The 24,820-nt window shown below is 36.7% G+C and overlaps 1 protein-coding gene and 2 pseudogenes across 1 annotated transcript; all 3 read right to left on the reverse strand.

Annotated features, from left to right (window-relative positions):
- Positions 1-1,811: 1,811 nt before the first annotated feature.
- Positions 1,812-13,377, reverse strand: LOC120195839 (annotated as a pseudogene).
- Positions 8,384-11,027, reverse strand: LOC120195840 (protein RER1A-like). The gene is made up of 4 exons (XM_039197775.1): positions 10,929-11,027; positions 9,967-10,326; positions 8,855-9,035; positions 8,384-8,704 (listed from the first exon to the last, which is right to left on the reverse strand). The coding sequence occupies exons 2-4, from the start codon at positions 10,314-10,316 to the stop codon at positions 8,651-8,653; spliced, it is 585 nt and encodes a 194-aa protein (XP_039053706.1). The 5' UTR covers positions 10,317-10,326; positions 10,929-11,027; the 3' UTR covers positions 8,384-8,650.
- A 1,690-nt stretch (positions 13,378-15,067) lies between the features above and the next one.
- Positions 15,068-23,492, reverse strand: LOC120195854 (annotated as a pseudogene).
- Positions 23,493-24,820: the final 1,328 nt, after the last annotated feature.

Raw genomic sequence — 24,820 nt, forward strand, 5'->3', positions numbered from 1 at the left:
AATTCGGCTAGCGGAGAATCCTGTCTTTCATGCAAGAACTAAACATGTGGAAGTACATTACCACTTTGTTAGGGAAAAAGTTTTGCAAGAAGAGATTGAGATGAGGCAAATCAAGACAGATGAGCAAATTGCTGACTTGTTTACAAAAAGCTTGAGTGTTGGAAAGTTTGAACATTTCCGTCGTCAGCATGGCGTGATTCAAAGAATGGAGGCTAACATTGAGGGGGAGTGTTGAAAATTCAATATTAGCCTATATGTTCACACCTAAATTAATTTGATGTCATTGCTTACATCAATTAGTTTTGATGTCATTGCTTACATCAATTTAGTTAGGTGAAAATTAAGTATTTTTCTCATGTTTTAATTTCAATGGTTTAGATTATTTAGTGTTTATTTTAATGAGTGGTTTAGATTGTTTCTTGTAACCTATAAATACCCTACTTGTATTTGAGTTTTATCATCCAACAATCAAAGCTTAATTATAAGCATTTGAAAGCTTTCTTAAGAGTTCTTCCCTTTTGCAATTTTGTGAGATTATTCTAAAGAGAGTTTTTTTTTTTTTTTTATCAATTAGAGTTTTTACTCTATTTTGATTCAACATTTGATTCATTAAGCTTTTACTATTTAGTCATATTAGTTAATACTAACAATCTCATTCTCTTATTCCACTCATTATAGAATCATGTGTTCACGAACAAATGCAAGTAAGGGTGTAAATATAGGAAGTTATATTAAAAATTCAGCGGTACAAAACTGTAAAATTTTAAAGGATAAGGGATTAATCAATAAAAAACACAAAAAAATATGAAGTATACGAAAATTTAAAATTTTCGAGATATGCAACCGCACCCTAACACCCCTTATCCATCCTTGCATGTATTACTATCATATAAATCTTATCCATCCTTGCATTTATTACTGTCATATTTTATATTGCTTTTTCGAATAATGATAGTGTTTTTTTTTCTTTCCCTTCATGTTATTATCTGAAACTTTTAGTGTTGAAGCAGTAGAACTAAACTCATTCTAGGAAAAAGAATCTCTACAACATTTAATTTTTGTTTTCTTTAGTTCCAAGTGACATTACTGGCAATATAATAAACAATTATATATGAATGATGGTCAAGACTCAAGATTGCAAATTGGGATCATTTTACTATTTTATTGCTGTAGCTTGGAGGAATGCTTTGAAAACAAATTAACAAGTTGAGGTAGTTTAACTGCTGTTTTGATCATGTTGAATAGTGGCACACTTTGAATTTATATTGTCCGCAATCAGATTAGAATATCAATTTCGGTTATGTGTTAAGACTCGAATGATATTTTATGTTTGAAGAAATCGTGAAACTTATATTATTCGGATTAGAGAGTGGGATATCAGGTAAAAGTATATGTTAAGCACAAGTATATTCAGTTTTCCTATATATTTGGAAGATCCTTAGATAATCATGTCTACCATAAGTCCAGAATGATCCTTTTATGAAAAAGTGGGAGAAAAACAGCTCTCAACTACTTTAGTTGTGTATGTTTGCCCACTGACCGGAGCATTATATCACGTTTAGTTTTAAAAAAGCGTGTCTAGACACGCTTAAAACGTAGAGCAGACATGGAGACATACCTTAAAACGTAGAGCATTATATCACATTAGAAGCTTTCCATTTTTCTGAAACACTTTGAAAGCTTAAATTATTGTGTTTTTTTTAAATTACAATAATTGTCAAATGCCAGACAAAGATAATAGCAGAAAGAACATGAACTTGAGTAATGCTGCAAATAAACATTGAATTCCATCAAATAAAATTGTTTCTCGGCACCATTTGCTGAAACTGTAGAAGAACAAAATGTATCTTCTAGCAAGAACAAAAAAAGGTTACAGTAGAGAAGTGCCACAAATGACCACCACTGCATAAATGCTGAAGTCTGTGAAAAGTGCTCGGATTGTCTGATAGGCCACTAACCCTCTCTCCACAAGCACAACTGTTGCATCCCAGTTTTCTTTATTTTCTTGAGATGCTGCAGGTTTCTCTTCCTCAGCCTCCCCGGAGACTCCTTTCTTGCCGAGAAACATCCGGCTGAGCACGATGGTGAAATCGGTCAGTAAGATTATGTAAAGAGGCTTCGAGGCTACGTTGCTATCTGGTGTGCCTATACTAAGTCCAAACAAGGGGAAATTAATATGAGAAAGAAGTACACAAAATGCTATCACTAGTGCACAAAAACTGCGTGCACTTTCGGAAGCTATAATGCAGGAATTCAGTAGTTTTGAAGAGAATAAATTAGGTTGAGCCCTGCTTGTTTTTGGGAGTGATTCGGAGTTGGTTGATGCTTTTCGGATAGATGCTGTCTCCACTTTCGATTTATCCTTTTCTCCTACAGCATGAGCAGAAATCGCGTATGTACCGGTCCCCTGGTTTGATAATTGAGCTTGCCTCCCATCATCTTGGGAGTTTGCACTTGATATTTCTTGCATGCTTTCTTGTTTAAGAGTACTAGAAGTAGAAGCTTCACTCAGTCCCACTGGCGCAGCTGCAAAAATCAAATAAAAGTAATGGAAGTGTGATTGTATACATCTTCCATGTAACATATATAAATTACTGGTTCCTATTATGCTACTAATATGTGTGTGTGTGTGTGTGTGTATATATGAGTAATTATCTTCATAATCTGGAGAAAGAAGAAATCTATACTAGTAGGTATATATATTTATGATTCTAACTTTGTCATGAAACACTGATGTTGCAATAATGTGAATATTAGACCAAACAGAAGATAGCAATTCCATCATGGAGTTATGCATTGCACATATCGCGTACCACTTGTTTGGTCAGACTGATTGGTTTCCGGTGGCGGATCGTCGTCGGTGAAGAATGCCAAACGGTCTCGAGCATCGAAGCTTTCTTTCTTTACATCTGTCAGAAAATATGTTACTAAGCCTATAAACAAGGTATCTCTCATTGCTTTCATTTCTTGGTCTTGAAGATCCAATGATTAACAGTTTAACAATGCAGCAAATGAAGTGTTTAAGAACATGAATCTAAAGCCTTGAAATGAACAAATATCAGTCCAAAACTAAGAATCATCTCAAATATCAACCTAATCGCAGAAGGCAAATCATCAAAGATGAGATGTTTCTATAAAGCCATTAAGGTGATAAAAGAGGATACCGGTAGATTGAGTGGGATGATGATCTTGTGGACGTGCCGACCGGATCTGAGACATCCGGTTCAACCCTTTCTCCGCATTTCTCCGTTTCCTTTCCTCTTTCTCTTTGCTCGTTTCCATCTCTCTCCCTCTGATTCTGATTGTTCTTTCTTTGCGCCTCTCAAAACAAATAAAAAAAATGTATGTTAGTTAATTCTGTTAGGAATTTCAGGGAAACGGTGTCGCTTTTATCGCTCCCTACCTTTTTTTTCTCCCTTTATTTGTGATATCCACGACTTCAACTTTTTTTATTGTTTCATGAGCTCTTTTTACCATTTTATCTATGATTCTAATAATAAAAATTACTCACTCATTTTTTCATGTTACTAATTCATTCATAATTAAGTTCTAAGTACTCTTTTTTTTTCTTTTACAGAAATGTATCATTATTTTTTTAATAATCTTAATTCTAAACTGAAGAAGAAAAAGGAAAGTGCATAGAATATTTCATTAGTGGTGTTTTGGGTATTAAATTGATCAATGATTGCTTCATTCATTTTTCCTATATGGTTTTTAGTTTTCTTTGTCTGTAAGTTGAAGAAAGGGTTTACTGTGTTGACAGTTTCCTTTGTCCGGTAACTGTAAAATCATGGTTTCTTTTTGGGGAAAGGTGTTCCTCTTTTCCCCATCCATCTTCTTAATTTAGTACCAATTTCACTTCTGTTACAATGTTTTCTCCAATTAAATATGGTATACTACCATGTAGTGGCAACTTTAGTGAGGGATTAGTGTATGTTGAAATCAGCTTGTACAGTTGTTTGCTGTCTCTGATGATTAACAAACTGCTCTAAGAAGGCAAGTTGCCTGAGCATTGGGTTAAGTGTAGAAAATTGCACTAGCTATACCTGTATCTATGCTTGAGTGTTCTTCCCTGCAGGGAGGACATTGTTTTTTATTGCAGTAATTAGTCAGTCTTATAAGTAAACCGTACAATATCTTTGCCAAGTTTATAAAGTTGAAAATTAATGAGTCCGCATGGCGTTTACAGGTTCTGCAATTGGTGTATTACTAATCATTATTCGTAAGAAGAGGAAGTCGAACGACAAGTCCGACACATGCTCGAACACCAGTTGATTTGTAAGAGCATTAGTCCATTTTCTTCTCCAGCGTTGTTGGTAAAGAAGAAAGATGGTACGTGGCGATTCTGCGTCTACTACCGTGCTTTAAACGCAGTCACCGTTAAAGATAAATTTCCGATTCTCACTGCCGAGGAGCTCTTTGATAATTTGGGTGATTCACAATTCTTTTCAAAGCTGGATTTACTTGCTGCCTATCATCAGATTCGAGTCAAATCATAAGATGTTCCAAAAGCAGCTTTTCGAACTCATGAAGGACATTATGAGTTTCTTGTCATGCCGTTTGGTTTAACCAATGCGCCATCCATTTTTGAGGCAACAATGACTGATCTCTTCCTACCATTTCTACGTAAATTTGTTTTAAATTTTTTAGATGATATTCTTGTGTACAGTCGAAATTGGCAGGACCACTTGGACCATGTTCGACTGGTGCTACAAAGGTTGCAAGAAAATGGTTTTGTCGCAAAGCATAATAAGTGTACATTCGGACAGACCACAGTTGAATATCTGGGTCATATAGTTTCGAAGGAAGGATTAGCAGTAGATCCCGCTAAGGTTGAGGCGATACGAGCTTGGTCAGTACCTACCACGATCAAGGAAGTGCGGGGATTTCTCGGCATTGCATCTTACTATCACAAGTTTATTAAGAGATTTGCTGCTATAGCAACCCCCATCTCTGATTTGCTTCGTAAAGGCCAATGATTTGAATGGACTGAAGCGGCTCAAAGCGCTATGGACCACTTGAAATTATGCCTTTGCTCTGCTCCAATACTTGGGCTGCCGCATTTTGACAAAGAATTCCAGGTCGAAACTAATGCTTCAAGGACAGGTATAGGAGCGGTTCTAACTCAGGAGGGTAAGCCGTTAGCCTATTTTAGTCAAAAGCTTAGTCTACGGATGCAAGGTGTTTCTACTTACAATCGAGAAATGTCCGTCATTACTCAAGTAGTGGGGAAGTGGCATCAATATTTGGTGGGTCGTAAAATTTTCATTATCACTAATCAGTGGTCATAATGTGAATTAAATCAACAAACTATTCAATCCCCGGAAAAACAACGATGGTTATCAAAATTGATTGGGTATGATTTCGAGATCCATTATCGACCTGGAAAACTCAACAATGTTGTTGATGCGCTATTCAGGGAATCTGCAGTTACTCTCCAGGCTTTTTCTCGACCAGTGTTTGGTATCTTTGATGATATTCGGGCATCAAGTAGAACGGATGTTGAGATTCAGCATATTCGAGCAAGTATTCAGCGGGGACAAACTGATTTTGCTGAGAATGAAGAGCAAGATGGGTTACTGTTAAGGCGAGAGAAAATTGTGGTACCTTAAGAAACTGCACTAAAATCAATATTGTTACGGAATTTCATAGCTCGTTGATGGGAGGACATGCTAGTATTACACGAACTTTTCAACGATTAGCTGCGAATTTTTACTGGAAAGGCATGCGAAAAGAGGTTCGACAATTTGTCATTGAATGCGAGGTTTGCCAACGAATGAAAAGTGTTAGCTTGGCCCCGGCAGGACTTCTTCAACCACTTCCGATTCTTGATAAGATATTTGAAGACATCTCGTTAGATTTTATTGGAGGCTTACCGAAATCTAATGGGAAAGAGACAATATTAATTGGTCGTGGTCGATCGGCTCACGAAGTACGGTCATTTTTTTTTGCACTTCCGAAACATTTTGATAGTAAATATATAGCCAAGATTATGGTCCAAGGGATTGTGAAACTTCATGGGATACCAAGAACTATTGTCAGTGATAGAGATTAGATTTTTGTTAGTGAACTGTGGACTGAGATACCATCTACAGACTGATGGGAAAACTGAAGCTTTGAATCGATATCTCGAGATGTATCTTCGTTCTATGACAGCAGATGATCCGAGCAAGTGGGAGCAGTACTTAACATGGGCAGAATATTGGTATAATCCAGCATATCAGACGTAGCAGGAATGACCCCTTTCCGAGCTTTGTATGGGCGTGATCCACCCACCATTCTCAACTACTTAGAGGGTAGTTCTTGTAATGCTCAAGTAGATCATGATTTGCAAGAACGTGACGCATTGCTGCGAGTATTAAAAAGCAATTTAGTGCAAGTGCAGGTCTGTATGAAAAATCAGGCCGACAAGCATTGACGCGAAGTATAACTCGAGGAGGGTAGTTGGCCTTTTGTGCGTTTACAACCTTATCGACAACTATCACTACGTCTAACGAGATATCAGAAGCTTGGACTTCGTTTCTTTGGCCCTTATCGCATTCTGCAACGTATCGGTCGAGTGTCTTATAAGCTGGAATTACCAGATTTCACGCGCATCCATCCAGTTTTTCATGTGTCTCAACTCAAGCCATGCAAGGGTCATCCTCTTCAACAAATTACTCCTTTGCCGTTGATGATGGATGAGTTTCTCCCATCTACACCTGCTGCGAACCTTGAGGACAAGGTCCTTCTTTCAGGAGGGGGTAATGTCAAGGAAAGGGTAGAGCTAGCCGATGCAGGGAATGACAGAGGGAGTTGGCAACCAAGAAACGTTCACCAAGGACAATCGAATATTGCGCAGAAGCGTGAGAGAAGAAAAGACGCCCCAAGCCTTGACCGATTTTGTCCAGTTCTAAGGAATCTTAGGATTAAGAATATAAATAGGAGAGCATGTGAAACGTGAAGATTTATCTGTAATCCTGAAATATTTTACAAACTTCGTAATTTACTGCTCATTTGTAGACCTAATTGTTTACTCAGGTTTTCGTTGGTATGTCTTAACATTGATGCCTCGGCTTTAACTTTTGCAACAACATCACTCTAATTAAACAAAGGTACGGAAAATCAGTTGGTTAATGTAAAAAGAAATCATTCATCTTCTTGATTCACCAACCATACTGAGGAGTTAAAAGTTAAGGAAAGTTTCCTCAAAAGAAAAAAGAGAGGTCAACGAAACTACCTCGTCAGCTATGGCAAGAGAAGCTAACTGGGATTCCAAAGAAGAAAGCTTGCAAGCAAGATTCCTCTTTTGCATCTGTACATCCTTGTTCAACCTCGTCAACTCCACTGCTTCCAAGATCCTTATTGGATTGTGGTTCCTTGGAAATTTCCAAAATGGAAGCCAAAGTTGCGGGTTGGTCACATAAGCTGGTCTTCTCAGACTCCAACAACCCAACTCTGTGAGAAAGATTATCCACTTCGATGTTCCTTGTTTCAAGCCGCCTTTCGAGGTCCAAAACTTAAGTTCCCTTTCTTTAGAGTTTAGATTCCTGGAGAAGGGTCCTAACATGGTCTAATTCAATGAACAAATTGCAAGAATCGGTGGACTGTCTCCGGTGAGTTTGGTAGACTTGACGGTGGACTTGGGTCGTATGAACGGAGCAAGATAAATCGGTAATGAGGCTTCTTAGTGACGGTTTGAAGCTTGGTTTTCTTGTCAGCTGTGCTTGTGAAGCCCTTGACAATGTGTGAACCCCATGAAGACTTGGGCTTGCATTGATTGGCAATGGACGTTTTGGTGGTTGATCTTGATCACCAAAATTTGAGGCTTTGGCTCTGTTCCCAAATGCGTTTTCTTCTCTCATTGTATAGACTGGAAAATAATTTTTTTTTCAACAACATACGTTGTATATGTCACCGATTCATCGTATTATGTTTTACATGTATCAAGTCTGTCACAAGATTATTATACACTAGTACTATCGGACTTTATATTTATTTTATAAACATCATGTTTGACGGAAGTTCTTCCACCGGTACTATCAGACATTTGTTGGATTTCCGTAGTTCACCCTATGTGACATTGGTAAAACCAAGATTTTAGTAAGTACATAGCGGAAGCGAGTGCAAAAGCCTGTCACCCTACCTTTCTTCTCTCTCAAACCCAACATCATCCACAATTTCATAATCTAACGGTTCGTTCATTACAAAAATTGTGATTTAATATATGCATGCCTTAAAAACATTCTTAGATCCAACATTGATGGAGACATTGTCGTGAATGAATATCGATCGTTCGTTACAATTGCGCATTGAATCAATACTCAAAACATTATAGCAAATTCTAAAAAATAATAACAGAAACAACCTTTAGAAAATGTAGTCATTACAATTAACCATAGAGTACACCCCCAAAACACGCCTACAATATGCCAATGAAGGCTCCTGATAAGAAATAGTCTTTTGACACTAATAATCAGCTGCTAGTAAGATCTAACATTGGAGGGAAACAATACTTGTGCAACAAATTTTGATCAAATTCTTCATCACAAATGAGTATAAAAACTTTAAGTTTCGTAATGAGGGGACAACTTGTATTCGTATTGACTGCATACTAAAGATCCATAACAGAAATGCATCTACACCAGAGGTGAAAATCAGTTACTGTGCTTCAATCCCCACGGGGGCCATTGCTACTTGCGGAAGTTTTCTTACCAGTGTATTTCTGTCCAAATAGAGAAGTGATTGTTAGCTTTCAAGCAGACATATATTGGAGACTTATCAGTTGCCATTAGAAATTAAAGGTACAAGCAAAAGGCACTTGCTGACATGATTGCAATTATAAGAGTAGATATTTCTCTCTTTTGAATCTGACCTGCTTTCCAAAGCTGAATGGAATGTACTTGTATTTGATCATGTGTGCAATCTGACGCCTCATTGTAAGGACGAAGAGAACAATCCAGTAGCAAAGCAATATAGGCCAAAAGACAGGAACATCAAATACTGAAAAGAAAGTCATGACAAATGCTATGCAGAAAGCCTTGGTCATGGAGTACCTACGAGAATCATAAAACGGAAAGAGTATAATCAACACTTAAAACCCATTCGTTAAGCACAAATTTATATAGATCTCAAGCAATATAACAAACGCCACTCAGTAGTATCATACTTTTATTCTAGAAATACAAATTCTTTTTCGAAACTGATAAATAAATAAATAAATAAAGAGATTCTACATTCTAAAGGAACAGTGATATGTGTGGATTGAATGATTGAGCTAACGAATTTGACAGATAACAGCAAACATTTTCTAGCATATTCTCTTGCATTTCCAGAATCAGAAACTTTAAGTAGGACACCACTGCTACTGGTTATTGTTTGTGCACATAATACAATAATGTTATGGATAGTCATGCAAGAATTGTCGAGCGCTAGAACAGAAAGTACGCTATAGAGAAACTAGGTAGAATAAAAAAGTCTGAATCTTAGAAATAAGTCCATGTCTAAGACATTTTTACACTATCTTGCATTGCACTAAGTTAAGAGAAAAGAAAGCTCATAGCAAATCCTTCTAATAATTTCTTTCAACTATGTGACGAGACTTAAAAAAAATCAAACACAAACAAAAAGCCTAAGACCTTAATTTAGATTGAATACAGGCTACTATATTCATGCCCACAGTAAAGTAAGCCATCTTTAAATTAATCTCTCAAATCTTTCACAAATGCTCCACAAGTTCCATAAATTATGGAAAGGTATAAAAGACTACTAATAGGCCTCACATGGTAAATGATAAAGGGCATGTGCTCATCTATCACAAAAATACGACGGTGATTTTGACTTGGATTAATAAATAAATGAAACTTTAATAGATTGTTCCCTTAATAAACCAAATTACACAAACAAAAGCAAACCAGCACCACCAATAAATTGTTTCTGAAACGTATAAAGTGTTTAGAAATTAGAAGCTGATAAATTTTCAATTACCAGAACTTAAACTCAGGTAGCCTACGAATAAATGGCTTGAATTCATCTGAACCTTTTGTTGGTAGTAAAGGTCCATCAGAAACATCAACTTCAGGATCAACCAGAGGAGACAAAAACCCAATTAGCAAATTCAGCAAGTAGATCCCAAGGCCATAAGAAACTATGTAAAATCCTTGAACATAATAGACCCGCAAACAGTAGATAGCTGCTATAATAAGTGTTCCAATCCACCGATATGCTGTATGAGGAGTGGTCTTATCCAGATAATACTGATAGAACCTCCAAGCATCATGCCCCCATTGAGGCAATGGTGATGAGACTGATGTGGCGTCACCCCCAATTTTCTCCATTCAATATTAGCTTCAAATCATAGAACATAAGAGCAGAATCCAATCAATTAAACACAAAGGTCTATTCAATTCCCAAATACATGTAAATACCCATAATCTCCATACTTCATTAAGAACACAATTAATTGGAGCACTACTAGCAAAAAATCATCAGAACTCACCACGTATGATCATGTGCAGCAAAATGCAAATAAAAATAGCAGGTTATTATCAATCATTGAATGCAATGCAAAGGAAACCCTAAAATTATGTAGTTTACCAATAATTTTTCAAAAGAATCCCATGAACAGAATCTTAAAACGAAGAAAAAAGAAAAACAAATAATCAATCAACCCAAAACTTTCCATCAGCTCTCACCGACCAAACAAGAATCAAATGTTTGTAAAAAAAAAGGAACCAAGCTTTGAAAAACACAGATCCCGAATAACCAGAACCCTAGATTTACAATCCTAAGATCGTTGATAAATGAAAGAATCAAATGTTAACATGATTGACTGCTTGAAAAGGGGGGGGGGGACAAATATGTGAGATCCTTGAAAAAAAATTCAAAAAAATGCTTTAAAAAAATGATTTAAATGACGAAAAGAAAATTGAAGTAGAAAAAAGGCTGACCAAAGGACTCTCCGTTGGACTCTTGGGAAATCGTTTCTCGGAATTGGGAGCGAGAAACGAGCAGATCTAATATGTATTGGGAATTGGCAGGTATATTTTGATCTTCTTCTTCAATTAAATACGTAACTCACTTGTTTATTTTTACTTTACCGACAGAAGCGGCTGTTTACAGTTATAGTTGTCTAATTATTCTAATATTAAATATACCATTCATGCACTTGTTTGGTCGAGCTTTTCCTTTGTAACCAAATGTATATATACCATAATCATTTGCTTAATATGCTTTAATTGAGATTTTCAAGGAATTCTTCTATAAAGATCCTTTGTAACAAAAATAATAATAATAATAATATATACCATAATCATTTGCTTTAATTGATATTTCAAGGAATTCTTCTGTTATTCAGTCTTTGTAAAGATAAAAGAGAAGAAAAAAATTAACAAGTATTTATCTTTTTTTTCTTATAAATTTGATACGGGCACAAGTATTAAACTTGAAAATGTGACTGTTCGACTTTTAGGAATACTTAAATTGCGAGTATTTGATATTCACAGGTCAAAACACGAACAATATATTTAACTACCACAAGAAACCCAAGTATAAAAATACTCAAAAACTCGAATACCCAGAACAGTATTTTGATTCAACGAACCGTTGATTAGGGTAAGGTTTTGTTTTTAAATAAGCTTAATAGGACATTGATGTTGCAACCAAATGGTATAAATGATCCAATTCCCCCTCTCCACGTTCTCAATGATGGATCTAGGATCTATTGATTACCTTACTTAACAAAGTATTATCCACATAGGTTTCAGCCCTTCCGTTTTCATCTTCTTCTTTCTTTTTTGTGGGTGACCGCGAGAAGTAGATGAGATAGTCATTGTTGAAAATTTAAAATTATAGTATATTTTAGATATTTTTTATATTTTTATTAATGGTCTGTCTTCCTCCTTTAAAATTTTATATGCTTTATAAAATATTTTAGAGATGCGGTTCCATAACATTTATGCAGCCCGTTCTTGTGTGTGATAATATGTATTTTTTCATAATGATGGATATTTGGATATATGAAACAAAACAGTCACATATGCTCAGAAGTATGAAACAAATAAACCCAGAGTTTATTTTTTATTTGCATATGAACAAGCAGCTATCATACTAAACCATTCCATCATGCAAACCAGTTTTTGCACGTATTTCTTTGTTAGTCTTGACTGTCCTACAGTTGCCTTTCCTCACCATTTAAATGATTCATGTCGACCAAGGTTCCCGCCGTTTCTATCATCAGTTCTTCTTCTTCTTCTTCTTCTTCATCTACTGCTTGGACATGTTCCGGTGGCACATCATCAGCTGCATCTTCTTCACTTAGCTTTGTTTCAAGAAACTGAATCAGACCCTGTAACGCTTCTTCAATACCCTCCTCTTTCATCAAAGTCTCACCCACCTCAGCAGGCGTCGCCTTCTTCTTCTTAAGCAATTCCTCGATCACCATGATCTGTGGGTGATCTTTTATCCCTAGGTAATTGTAAGCCAACATTTTGAACCCACATGGAGTTATATAAGACATGTGGATCTGCACATCGATTCATCCGGGGGCGTAGCAAAGCCGGGTCAAGCCGGTCCTTGTGGTTCGTTGTGAACACTATGATCCTTTCATCCCCACAGCTCGACCATAACCCATCGACTAAGTTGAGCAATCCTGACAGAGTCATCTGAGATAAGTGATTAGGTCGATGAGGCAACACAGGCCTGGATTGAGGAAGCCTACGCAATTCCAGTGAACAGTCCAGATCTTCCACAACGAGCATTGATTTTTTCCCGGTTGAAATGAGCAACTTTCTCAGCTCAGAGTTGTTTCTGATTTCAGACAACTCCAAGTCATATATCAAAGTTGAGATAATTGGCCATGGCAGCAACGAAGCTCGACTTGCCTGTATCAGGAGGACCAAACAACAAATACCCTCTTTTCCAAGCCTTGCCTACACTCTTGTAGTACTCTTTTCTTCTCATAAATCTGTCCAAAACCTCTATTAACTTCTTCTTCATATCAGAATCCATTGCCAGGGTCTGGAAAGTATGGATGATCAAGATTCAGTGACTGCCACATATCCCATCTCCTCCCATAAACCCTATCGGATTTCAAGGTAAATTACCTCAGGGTCTTCCTTTTCTCCTTCAATTCTTTGGATTTGGCCATTATGTGCTGCATGTAGCTGTTCAAGATCGTTTCTTTGTGTTTCTTGTGGAAGCTTAGCTCGAAGCACCGAGTCTCGCAGGTGAGCAACGGAGGGTTGTAGGGATCATGGGGTGGGTTGTTTTCGGAAGGGAGGTTTTTGGACACAACTTCCATTTCACTCGAATCCCATTGAAGTCGTCGATGATTTGTTCGCTGCTTTCGAGTGAAAGTGAAATCTTGCCTTGCTTCTATGGCATGGTTAGTCTGATCCTCTTGGTATCGGGAGGGATTGTGGGCTCGAGATAGAGTTGTGCTGCCTTGTAAAGGAAGTTATCGTTGAGGCCATCGAATTCTTCGATGACTAAGGTGGTGTATGGAGTGAAAGATAGGAGGAGGTTCTTGATTTTGAAGAAGATTTAGTCTCGGAGCTATGGAGGAATGAATTCTTGGGCGATTGATCGAGCCAATATAGCGGTGGCGGCAACTGATGCGGCAGCCGAGAAGACGGACTTGGCAGAGGAAACCTATTATCATTGGCGTTGGAAACAACACTGGGTTTTCTCTTCGTATCCATTTCTTTTACAGTATAATAGACTGAAGAAGTAGATGGACGAGTTGCTGAAATTTAAAGAGAGGAAAGGAGGAGGAGATTCGGGTTTTTTTTTTTGGGTGCATATGTTGCAATGCACGATCAAGAAACAGTTTCTGTATCTTGTTGATTACGTTAAGTCGGTTGGCAAGTTTAAAAGAAGTTATAACTACATTTCAATTCATTGAGTTATTATTTTTTATTAGCTACAAGCTAATATACATTCGGAATACTCTCAATCTTATCACAATGAACACTCTCAATTACTCCTATAGATGACATGCTCGAACCCAGAATCTTTAACCATAACAATCATCCCTTAACCACTGAAATTATTTGATTTGTACTCATTCAATTATGGGTCATATTTTTTTAAAAATATATAATTTAATTATTCAATTAAAATATTATTATATCATTCACCCATAAAAATTAATCTAATTATAATTCAAAATAATTCAATAAATTAGAAGATTAATTAATGATTTCGAATGAAGTACTCCAGTGTTAACAAGGGTACTCAAATAGGGATGATGATGGACGTTGAAGGCCAAGAAATTTTTGGAGAAGAAAAAGACTAAATTTTGAATTAAGCCTGAATTGATAGTGTGTAAAATTTTGAGTACCAAAATTATCATTATTATACTAGACCACTTAACTATTCTATCTGATATTTAATGATCAAATGATCTGTTTATAACAATATTTTAATTAAATGACTAAATTATAGTTTTTAGAAAGAAAATAACCCATTTTGTAATTTGACTACTAATTGAGTGACTTATTGCATGAAAAATGTCAACACAATCCAACCCAAAACTTGAAATTTTCATGCATAAATTTTACATCTTATACGATTGGGCTTCTATGGAATTAAACACAGAATTTTCATTGTAGAATTTACATATTTCATCTCTTTAAAATTTGAAGAAACATGCACATGCCTACATCAAAAAGTGTGTAAGAGAGCAAATTCAGAAAGACTTGCAGTAAACCCATTCCAACCCTAGCACACAAACTTCACCTACTAAGTAGTAAATAGTAAGCATCTTCTTGATTTGTCCCTCCATTACAGATCCAAGGAAGGGGAAAACCACCAACAGTCAAAAAGGTCATTTTTATAGCAAACAATTGACAACCACCACCTACTACATTGCTTTCAAAAGTTTACAACAAACCAGGAAACATATCAGAATGACTACAAAAAGAAGTGAGAAATTACATGTGCACAACAAAGAAACAACCCAATACTCTTCTAGTGCCCATGGCGGCCTCGGCCCATGGTCCCAGCATCTACCTGAAAGATATGGAAAATAGAAGTTGGAATGCAAGAATTTGATAAAATAAATTAGAATGTTGTTGGATAAACAGACTTACCTTCTGTACAGATCCCTGATATCTTCCCTTAACAACTGACTTTCCAAAAAGAGATCATTACACTCATTCAAATCAACAGTTTCCATATCAAAATCTCGGTTACCACAATACTTGTTCCACTCAAACCACATTTTTGCAATTAATTCCTTCTTGAAACAAGTACTATGATCCTCATCTTCAGGGGAATCCCCCGCAATCAATCTATACGCATACACTTTCTTCTTTTGGCCAGGGCGAAATGCACGACCTATTGCTTGGCGGATCACAGATGGATTAAGATGGACATCCAAGATGATAATTCGGGATGCCCCCACCAAAGAAATTCCCTCTCCACATGCCTTAATAGATCCAAAGAAAAATTTGGCATCAGGAGAATTGTTGAAGCGATCCATAGACCACTCCCGATGATCAGAACTCGATTCACCCGTGATTGAGAAAACCTGAATTCCTGGTTGCTAACCCTTCATTTTTACAGACAATCTCTCTAAAAATTTCAAGGGAATGAGATACTGACTGAAAACAAGGAGTTTCTCACCAGCTGATTCACATAAATTTAACATGTTCAGAAAAAATTTTGCTTTGACTCCATCTTTGTCATCTAGTTTGTCTAACAAGTCATCCATCCTATCATCTGTCATCTCAGAATTCTCAGAGAAAGAATTTAGTTTTGGATGAAGATAAACAACACTGCCAACAGATGAAATCTTGAACTTCCTTTTCTGAGACCTAGTTAACTTATGGACTTCATCCTTCTGTCTAGGACTATGACTGAGCACAAAAGTGAAATCCACTAGTCCAGGAAGCTCATCCAAGAAATCACCTTTATAATAATGAAGGACTTTGCTGGTCATCTCACGTAGATCATGGATGACAGAGACTTTCCTCTCAAAATTTTCATCTTTCTGCAGTGTGTGCTCCACCAAATCATAAAAAGCTGCATCAGCTCCAGCTTTTATCTGCTTCTTCACTCCAGCTATATGCACCTTGCTCATTATCCGCTTAATTACTGATTTTGAAGTATCCAACCTAAGAAACTTTGGTCGAACATTTTGATAAAGAGTCCCCGAAAGTACCACTTTTCGAGCTATTTGCACTTTTGCAAGGGATTGCAACACATCGGTGTTCTCATTCCTTGGTGTGTGGCCTTCATCCAAAATTAAAATTGAAGGTGCTCTGAGCAGTATCTCTTGGCACGAATTAGAAGTTTGGTTAGTTCCACCTTCACAAATTATGGTAGAGAACTGCTTGTATCCCAGAAAAAGGTACTATTGCATTCAACCCACTTCTTCAAAACCTCCAATTGCTGATATCTATTATCTGCTTTCACAGTATAAAATGTTGAAAATCAATTCCACCGAATTGACTGTTGAAAATCAATTCCACCAAATGTGCAAGTGGAATGTGAAAGTTGGAAAATATATATATATAAATCCACCGAAAATTGCATAGTCAAAAGTGGCAGCTATTTGGTTGAAATTTGGTAAGGGTAAATTACACAATTTAGTCATTGTATTTTAGGGTATTTATAAGATTAGTCCTTAAGCTTCAACTATAAATATCCTAGCTCATTTAGCTTCAAAACCATCCGCATTCTAGCTTTTTTCCAATACTAGAGAATTTAGAGAGTTTCTTGAGAGTTGTTTTCTCCTTTTTATCAAGAGAGAATTATCATTGTTTTCTTCTTGGTAGATCGAGAGAAGTTGTAATTCCTATTTTCTCATAGTGAAATTCTTCTACCGTTGCTCGTGGTTTTTACCATATATTATTTAGGGGTTTTCCACGTAAATTTTGTGTCTCTTTTATCTTCATTTTTATTTTCTCAAATTATCAGTTGTGATTCTGCTCTATTCGATAGTAGTCTTCTGCAACAATTGGTATCAGAACCAGATTTGAGTGTGTAATATATGTTTATTGTCTTTGTGGTTGCCACCAAAAGGTGAATCCTCCAACATAAGAAAGTAAGAAGGTATTACACATTCTTTGAAGGTTCCAGAGAACTATTCACGATAGTGAAATAGTGGGAGCTATCCGTAATAGAAGTTATGCCAACGAAATTTGATATTGAAAAATTCAATAGGAGAAATTTCTAATTGTGAAAATTGAAGATGAAGGTCATCCTGAGGAAAGACGGATGTCTAGCAACTATAAGTGAAAGGCTGGTAGATTTCACAGATGACAACAAATGGATCGAAATGGACGGGAATGCTATGGCAAACTTCCATCTAGCATTAGCAGATGAAGTATTGTCAAGCATCGAGGAGAAGAAGACAATTAAGGAGATATGAGATCATCTCACCAAATTGTACGAGGCCATATCGTTGCATAATAAATTTTACTTAAGAGGAAATTGTACACTCTTCTTATGTCAGAATCCACTTCAGTAATGGAGCACTTAACACACTGAACACATTATTTTCTCAGCTTACATCCTTAAGATGTACAATAGGAGAACAATAACTTGCTGAACTTATACTTCAAAGTCTACCTGATTCGTATGATCAACTCATCATCAACTTTACAAACAGTAATGTCACCAGTCTAGTCTTCGATGACGTTGCAGCTGCTGTTCTCCAAGAAGAAAATTGGCGCAATAACAAGGAAGACAGACAAGAAAATCTGCAACAAGCAGAAGCGTTGACAACGATGAGAGGGAGATCAACAGAATGTGTCCAAAGCAGCAGTCACAAGCATGGTAGATCGAGGTCGAGAAACAAGAAGAATTTAAAGTGCTACAACTGTGGAAAGAATGGTCACTTAAATAAGGATTGTTGGAGTCTAAATAAAAACTCCAATCCACAAGGTAATACTGCAAACACTTCAGATGATGGAGATGCTCTATGTTGTGAAGCATCAACCACCGTGGAAGGTAGAAAGAGATATGCAGATATATGGCTCATTGATTCGGAAGCAACATATCACATGACCTCAAGAAGAGAATGGTTTCATCATTATGAACCTGTCTCAGGAGGATCTGTGTATAGTTGCAATGATCATGCCTTAAAGATCGTTGGCGTGAGAACCATCAAATTAAAGATGTATGATGGAACAATTAAAGTTGTTCGAGATGTGCGGCACGTGAAAGACCTGAAGAAAAAATTTATTATCCTACAGATTGTTGGATAATAATGCAAACAAGATTGAAACACGGAAATGAATCGTGAAGGTGTTCTGTGGAGCGCTTGTGGTGTTGAAAGGCGAAAAGATAGCAGCAAACTTGTACATGCTGAAGGGAGAAACTTTGCTAGAAGCAGAAGCCTCTGTTGCCTCATGTAGTTCAGATTCTGCAATGCTATGGCATCAGAAACTTGGACACATGTCAGAACAAGGAATGAAAGTCCTTGTGGAGCAAAAGCTACTTCCAGGCTTAACAAAGGTATCACTTACCTTGTGTGAGCATTGCATAACAAGTAAGCAACACCGGTTGAAATTCAACACATCAAATTCTAGAGGCAAAAGTGTTATAGAATTGGTTCACTCTGACGTATGGCAAGCACCAGTTACATCCCTAGGCGGAGCAAAGTACTTTGTCTCATTTATTGATGACTACTCCAGGAGATGTTGGGTGTACCCTATTAAGAAGAAGTCAAATGTGTTTTCCACTTTCAAAAACTTCAAAGCGCGGGTGGAACTTGATTCTGGAAATAAGATCAAGTGTTTCAGAACGGATAATGGAGGAGACTACACAAGTGAAGAATTTGATGAATTTTGAAGGAAATAATGCATCAAAAGACAGTTCACAGTAGCGAACACTCCTCAACAAAATGGAGTGGCAGAGTGGATGAACATAACCTTTTTTAGAAAGAACAAGAGCAATGTTAAGGGATGCATGCCTAGAAAAATTATTCTGGGCAGAAGCAGTCAATACTGCATGTTATTTGGTGAATCAAGCTCCATCAACTGCAATAGAGCTGAAGACACCAATGGAGATGTGGACTGATAAACCAGCTGATTGTTCAAACCTCCATGTATTTGGAAGTATTGTGTACATGATGTACAACTCCCAAGAAATTTCAAAGCTGAATCCAAAATCCAGGAAATGCAAATTCTTGGGGTATGCTGATGGTGTAAAGGGGTATCGCTTGTGGGATCCCACTGTCCGCAAAGTGATTATCAATAGGGATATTATCTTTGTAGAAGATAAACTACAAAGAAAAGAAGACGATGATAGCGCTGAAAAGTCAGAGACTACTCAGATATATGTGAAAAATGAGGTTGAACAAGGAGATTCTTCTGAAGCAAAACTAGCACATGATGAACAAGAACCAGAGAGTTCTGAAGCTCCAACAACTCGTCAATCAGATTGTGTGAGAAGACATCCCAATTGACACTCAGATTATGTTATAGAAGGAAATATTGCATACTGCCTTTTAACAGAGGACGGTGAGCTATCAACATACCAAGAGGCAATAAACAGCTCAGATGTTTCACTGTGGATGATGGCGATGCAAGAAGAAATCGAAGCCCTTCATAAAAATAATACATGGGACCTTGTGCTACTACCACAAGGAAGGAAGCCAATTGATAACAAATGGGTCTTCAAAATCAAGCGAAATGGTGACGATCAAGTTGAGAGGTATCGTGCAAGACTGATGGTCAAAGGATATACTCAAAAAGAATATATTGATTTCAATGAAATATTTTCTCTTGTGGTTCGACTAACAACAGTTCGAGTAGTTTTGACAATGTGTGCTACATTGGACTTACATCTAGAGCAGCTAGATGTTAAAACAACTTTTCTTCATGGAAATCTTGAAGAAAAAATTTATATGCTACAGCCTGAAGGTTTTGAAGAAAAGTAAAAGAAGAACTTGGTTTGCAGGTTGAACAAATCTATGTATGGTCTAAAGTAGGCACCGAAGTGTTGGTATAAGAGATTTGATTCCTTTATTATGTGCCTTGGATACGACAGACTTAATGCAGACCCTTGTGCTTATTTTAAGAGGTCTGGTGATAACGATTTTGTTATATTGCTGTTGTATGTGGATGACATGTTGGTTGCAGGACCCAACAAAGATCATATTGAAGAATTGAAGGCACAACTGGCTAGGGAATTTGAAATGAAGGACTTGGGATCAATAAACAAGATTCTGGAGATGCAAATTCACCGAGACAGAAGTAATATGAAGATTTGGTTTTCAAAAAAGAATTACTTGAAGAAGATCTTGTCACGATTCAACATGCAAGATTGTAAGAAGAGATGATGGAGATGTCTCGAGTACCGTATGCATCAGCAGTGGGAAGTTTAATGTTCGCTATGATATGCACAAGACCAGACATTGCACAAGCAGTGGGAGTGGTTAGTCGGTACATTGCGAATCCAGGCAAAGAGCATTGGAATACAGTAAAGAGGATCGTGAGATACATCAAAAGGACCTCAAATGTTGCATTATGTCACAGAGGATCAAACTTATTAATCAATGCGTATGTAGATTCTGACTATGCAGGGGATTTGGATAAAAGCATATCTACTACAGGATATGTGTTCAAAATTGCTGGTAGAACTGTAAGTTGGGTTTCAAAATTGCAGTCAGTTGTGGCTACATTCACAACAGAGGCAAAGTATGTAGCAGCTACACAAGCTAGTAAAGAAGCAATTTGGTTGAAGATGCTATTGGAGGAGCTTGGGCACAATCAAGAGTATGTCTCTCTATTTTGTGGCAGTCAAAGCGCCTTGCATTTAGCAAGGAATCCATCATTTCATTCAAGGACAAAACACATACAAGTTCAGTACCATTTCATTCGTGAAAAGGTGAAAAGAAGTGACGGTATATATGCAGAATATTCATACCAAAGACAACATAGCAGATTTCATGACGAAGGCGATCAATGCCGATAAATTTACTTGGTGTCGATCCTCTTGTGGCCTGTCAGAGACGTAAGCATCATGATGATACAAGGTAGAAAGAATGGTGTGAAGATATGATTATTCAATCAAATATTCAAGTGAGAGATTGTTGAAAATCAATTCCACCGAATTGATTGTTGAAAATCAATTCCACCAAATGTGCAAGTGGAATGTGAAAGTTGGAAAATATATATATATAAATCCACCGAAAATTGCATAGTCAAAAGTGGCAGCTATTTGGTTGAAATTTGGTAAGGGTAAATTACACAATTTAGTCATTGTATTTTAGGGTATTTATAAGATTAGTCTTTAAGCTTCAACTATAAATACCCTAGCTCATTTAGTTTCAAAATCATCCCAAAGCATTCTAGCTTTTTTCCAATACTAGAGATTTTCTCATTTTTATCAAGAGAGAATTATCATTGTTTTCTCCTTGGTAGATCGAGAGAAATTGTAATTCCTATTTTCTCGTAGTGAAATTCTTCTACCGTTGCCTGTGGTTTTTACCCTATATTATTTAGGGGTTTTCCATGTAAATTTTGTCTCTTTTATCTTTATTTTTATTTTCTCAAATTATCAGTTGTGATTTTGCTCTATTCAATAGTCGTCTTCCGCGACATAAAAATCACGCAGTGGGAATATCCTCTACTTGCCATGTCTCAAACTCTTTTTTCCATGTAACCAAGATGCCTTTTGGAAGCACAACTAGCGGTTTAGCATATGGGTATTTGGCTAGGAAACTTTGCATGAAGCTGATTATCATGAATGTTTTTCCAGATCCAGGAGCATGGGCTAGGATGCAGCCCCCAGGGTTATCTGCTACCAAATTGCTCAGAAGAAAATTAAAGTCTTCTACTTGATGAGGTTTCATTTGCTTCATATGCCTTGGATGAGCAGTTATGTCAGTTACTGCTAAATCATCTTCAGAAAATTTAACTCCTGTTTCAATTGACACTCTATTTTTGCCATTTCGTGGCTCTAATGCATAATTATGTGTACTCTTTTTGGCCTGCATAGGTAAAGGGGGAAATTTCAGAAAACGAAGTTTTCAGGCAGGAACTAGCTGACAAGTCCTATTAGTTGGATTTAACCAAACCATAATATAAAGGGGAAAAACCTAGAGTTTGTGTTCTTTAATACATATAACAACACTGTCATAACACCGAGAAATCGATCCAAATTTGAATTTCAACTGATAAAACAAAACTAGACGAGGCAACACAAGGCACCTCCACATGAGACGGTAGAATCAAAATACCAGAGTTTAACCTTATTATCCACTGCATCCATTAGACACAAATTGACCTTATATTAGCAGGTCTACCAAGTGTACGGTGGGTAAAGATCCCTGCAACAGACTGGCTTCGATACTCAAATACATTATCTCAACCAAAGAACTCTATAAGCAAGCCATTCATTTTTGGAAAAGATTCAAAGATCCCTTCACGTTTAATACTGATGCAAGCTACATTAAAATCCACTTCAATTTCGACAGAAAATAAAGCTAGAATGAAATCACAGATATTTAAAACCTAATTTGTAACATAATGTAGGACAATCATAATGCTCAATAGCATAAGCTTCACTTACCTTGTTATATTGGATGTCAATTATTGTCTCAATTCCTCTCTCGATAACCCCACAAATTGTACACACATAACCAAGATCATCCTTCAAGACAAAAGAATGATCGCAGTCTTCATCGTCTTCTGACATGCGTTCACAGGAAGGGTCCTCACATGCATCCTGCCAAAAGCATCATAATTCGATGAATATAGCATGTTCTTTCTAGGGGATAACAGTTGCCTACAGTTTAATAATTATAACAATTTAATTGACAGCAGGGATTTAAATAGTCATCGGGTAGCGGAATAGCGATCGCGCTATGGCGGTAGCGGCACCATCCGAAACCGCTATTGCTGAAAATAACTGTGTGAAGCGGAATCACACCAATAGCAGTGATTAACGGGACACAATTTATCAGGTAACAACCAATTGCGGCAATAACGGGCCACTACTCACATCCGTTATGTTACAATAAGTTGTCTCTATAGCTTTAAAAAGAAAAGCAAGATCCAAAGTTCGCACAATTGTTAACTTAATAGAGAGAAAACAGAGAGGGGAAAAAAGGACTTGGCAACATCTAGACGCAATCTACTTCTGAAAAAGAAAGCAAAGAAATAATAATGAAGACAAAGAAGATCCACCAGCTACATTTTAAGAGCAAAGTAAAGTACCTTCGACAACTCTAATGCCATTGACATCTCCTGCCAAATATCTCCCAAACCATCATCTTCAGTCTCAGTTTGAGTATCAACATCATCTTCAACACCAAAAAATAAACACCTTTATCCTTCTTGACATCAATTTCACTGGTTAGGCTAATCTTTTCTTTCCTGTAAGGTCGGGTTCCCATAGGCTCCCCAACCTGAAACAAGTTAGGCTCTCCAACCTGAAATACATCTGTAACACCAATCATTGGATTAAAAATTTATATTAAGAAAAGTAAACATACAATTTAGAGCTAGAAGCGTACCATCGTACACAAAATTCACTTAAATACACATAAAGAGAGATTGTAATAATTAAAGATTCAAAATTCTCATAACCAACCATTATTGTGACAGTTAAGGATTAAAAATACCCATTTGAGGTTGCATTATAAGCATGTTCATTTTGTTATCGCACTGATTTCACACCGTAGAACTTGATGGAAAACCATTCTGTTAAAAAAAAATGAAAATCAAAGGCTTAATGCCCAAATAAGTGTCCAGATTATGCCTTTTTTGTAAATAAGTGTCTGCATTTTCTTTTTCATCCGGGTGCTTAACGTTATAAACGTTAGCACTTTAGGTGTCTGGATTGTCAACGCCGTTAATTTTTTCCGTAAGTGACACATGGCACAATCTGGTAATTTTAAATTTTTTTTATATAAAATTAAAAAATATAAAATTATATATATTGAAAAAAACACATAAATTTTGAAATAAACCCTAAACTTTGAAAACCTTCATTTCAACACTTAAATCCACGCCGACCGCCACCCTTTGCCGTCGAAGAAGCTCCACTCGACCTCCCCTCACCCCGACGACCAAAACCCCTATGAAATCGTGATCGATTGATGATCGGTCGACAATAAATCGACGTTTTAAATCCCACGAACCCTAGGATAAAAATCGTGATCTCACGCGATTCCGATGGTTAATCGGCCACAACTACATTGACATATAACTAGGATGATGGCAAGGACTACGTCGGTGGTGACGGTCATGGCCGGAAAGGGCGACAACGAGGGATTAAGGTTTGGATTTAGGATTTTGGGATTGTTTTATAATATAAGAAAACTTAAGGTTTTTTTTATAAATATAATAATATTTTTAATATTTTTTATAAAAAAATAAATTTTAAAATTACCAGGTTGTGACACGTGTCACTTAACGGGAGAACTAAAAGTGTTGACGATCTGGGCACCTAAAGTTCTAATATTTGTAATATTAGGTACTTGGATGGGGCAAAAAAAAACACATAGGCACTTATTTAGCACAAAAGTCATAGTTTGGGCACTATTTGGGCATTAAGCCAAAATCAAATTCCAATTTCAAGAAAAGTGAAACAAAGAATGTAAGATAGATTCAAAGAAGAATACCTGCTGGGGTGGATGGGGAAACGAATTGAGATGAGGTCTCCTGGGGTTTGAACGAGTACAAAAGAGACCGTCGATTGGTGAGAGATAATTTGCTTGGCCAAAATTAGCACAATAACGATGGCTTCAAAAGTATTTTAAAATATGTCGTTGGTAAAAAAATTATTTTGGAATCTATAATATCGGTTATAGTGTGTTAGAATTCGATAAAAGAAAATGAAATTTTTTAATAAAATATATTTTTTTATTAAAACTCATCTT

The sequence above is a fragment of the Hibiscus syriacus genome, unplaced genomic scaffold (genome assembly GCF_006381635.1).
Source record: "Hibiscus syriacus cultivar Baekdansim isolate YM2019G1 unplaced genomic scaffold, ASM638163v2 tig00117021_pilon, whole genome shotgun sequence".
In the NCBI taxonomy this organism is placed as follows: Eukaryota; Viridiplantae; Streptophyta; class Magnoliopsida; order Malvales; family Malvaceae; genus Hibiscus; species Hibiscus syriacus.